The following is a 1,745-nucleotide window of genomic DNA, read 5'->3' as shown; positions in this document are numbered from 1 at the left end:
CAGCCGCCGCCCGCCCGGCGGGGAAGCGCCCCCGGCCCGGCCAGCCCCGCAGGCCCCACCGTGTCCTCCTCGTCCATGGCGGCCGCGCCGGGAGCGCACCATGGCAACCGCCCGGCCGCACCGCGGCCCGCCTGGAAACCGCGGCCCGGCGATTGCGTTCCGGGCCGCCGCGGGGGCACGGCGGGGCACCGGGACACGGGCGCTGTGAGGGGCCATGGCGCGCTTCACTGAGGGGACTCTGATCCAGGTGCTAGACCTGAGATAGCAGGAAGAAATTCCTTCCTGCGAGGGTGGTGAGACCCTGCAGCTGGTTGCTCAGGGAGGTTGTAGATGCCGCAGCTTTGGAAGTGTTCAAGGCTTGGATTGGTGCCTTCAGAGGCTCCCTGAACAGAGGCTCGACTGTGTTAAAGGAGTAAAGTAGGGATTCATTAAAAAGGCCTTCAAGGGATACACCCTGGGCAGTACAAGAGCCCGGCCATGGATCGACCCAAGAAGGACTCCAAGTCATGAGTTTTCACACTTTTATAAGTTTTGGTCCATTTACATATTGGGGTTAATTGTCCAGTTACAGCTGCAGGTTATGCACTCCCATCCTCACAGTTTGCTCTCCTCAATTTGCTCATGTTTACACTCTTCGGGCCCAAAGCTGTAATGGTGTCCTTGGTTCTCGTGCTGGAAAAGGATTGTTTTGTCTGACTAAGCTCTGAGGAGAACTTGGTAACACTTTATATGAAGTTCAGAGTTACACACTAGTGAAGTACAGAATCTGGAAAATACGAAAGCTAAAACGTAAGGCATCCGAGGGGGCCCTGGGCAGCCTGGTCTGGTGCGGTGTCTGTGCCCATGGCAGGGGGCTGGGGCTCGGTCATCGGGGATCCCTTCCCACCCCTTAATGTTCCATCGTTGTGTGACTTCTGTGCTTCAGCCACGGAAGGGACACGGAGCTTCAAGGGAGTGTGCGGTGTCCCAAGGACTGGAGGGTAATTTCCATCACAGACTCAGCTGGGTTGGAGAGGACTCCTGAGATCATCGAGTCCACCGCCATGTCACCTAGACCATGGCGCTCAGTGCCGTGTCCAGTCCTTCTCAGAGACCTCCAGGGATGGTGACACTGCCACATCCCGGGGCAGCCCGTTCCAAAGCCTAATCACCACTTCTGTGGATAAATTCTTCCTGATGTCCAAGCTAAACCTCTCCTGGCACGTCTTAGGACTATGACTACATGTGCAGCTTAAGGCTAGGACTGTGTGCCCTCTGTGTGTGCCCTCTGAGCCTCAGCCCATCGCCACCCTCTCCACAGAGCTCCTGCATCCTCATCCTCGCATCGCCTCGGTGGCCCCAGCTGGAGACCACCAAGGCTGTGCCAAAGCTTGAGAAGGAGGCTGCTGCTGCCTGTAAATAAAGCCACAAAAACTTATTTAACTATGTAAAAGTGTTTGGAGATCCTTGAATGAAGGAAATTACAACCTGAAATCCACTTTCAATTAAAAAACAACACCCAAACCTCCAGATCTTGATGTAGGTCTCTAATTTCTTGCATGCTAATAATAATGTTTAAAGATGTCTAAACACCAAGATCTGTTATTGCAGTGAATTTGCCCACAAAATTGGAGAACAGGTTTAGGCCCTTAAAAAAAAAAAAAAAAAAAAAAAGGTCCACTAAGCGAAAGCATGGGAAAAAAATTAAAGTTAAAATATACATAGAAAGAGGTGAGGCTGCCTTGACAGCTGTGGTTACATTGATG

General features: G+C 52.8%; 1 protein-coding gene across 1 annotated transcript in view; it reads right to left on the bottom strand.

The window, feature by feature from the left end:
- TAF1B (TATA-box binding protein associated factor, RNA polymerase I subunit B) overlaps positions 1-106 on the bottom strand; it is a 45,499-nt gene extending 45,393 nt beyond the window's left edge. The window contains exon 1 of the mRNA XM_039715695.1: positions 60-106. Within this exon, the coding sequence (XP_039571629.1) occupies positions 60-77 (18 nt within the window). The 5' untranslated portion in view covers positions 78-106. The remainder of the gene's footprint in view (positions 1-59) is intronic.
- Positions 107-1,745: the final 1,639 nt, after the last annotated feature.

Source organism: Passer montanus, unplaced genomic scaffold, assembly GCF_014805655.1.
Source record: "Passer montanus isolate IOZ18808 unplaced genomic scaffold, ASM1480565v1 scaffold34, whole genome shotgun sequence".
In the NCBI taxonomy this organism is placed as follows: Eukaryota; Metazoa; Chordata; class Aves; order Passeriformes; family Passeridae; genus Passer; species Passer montanus.
This window is presented reverse-complemented; position numbering and strand designations above follow the sequence as displayed.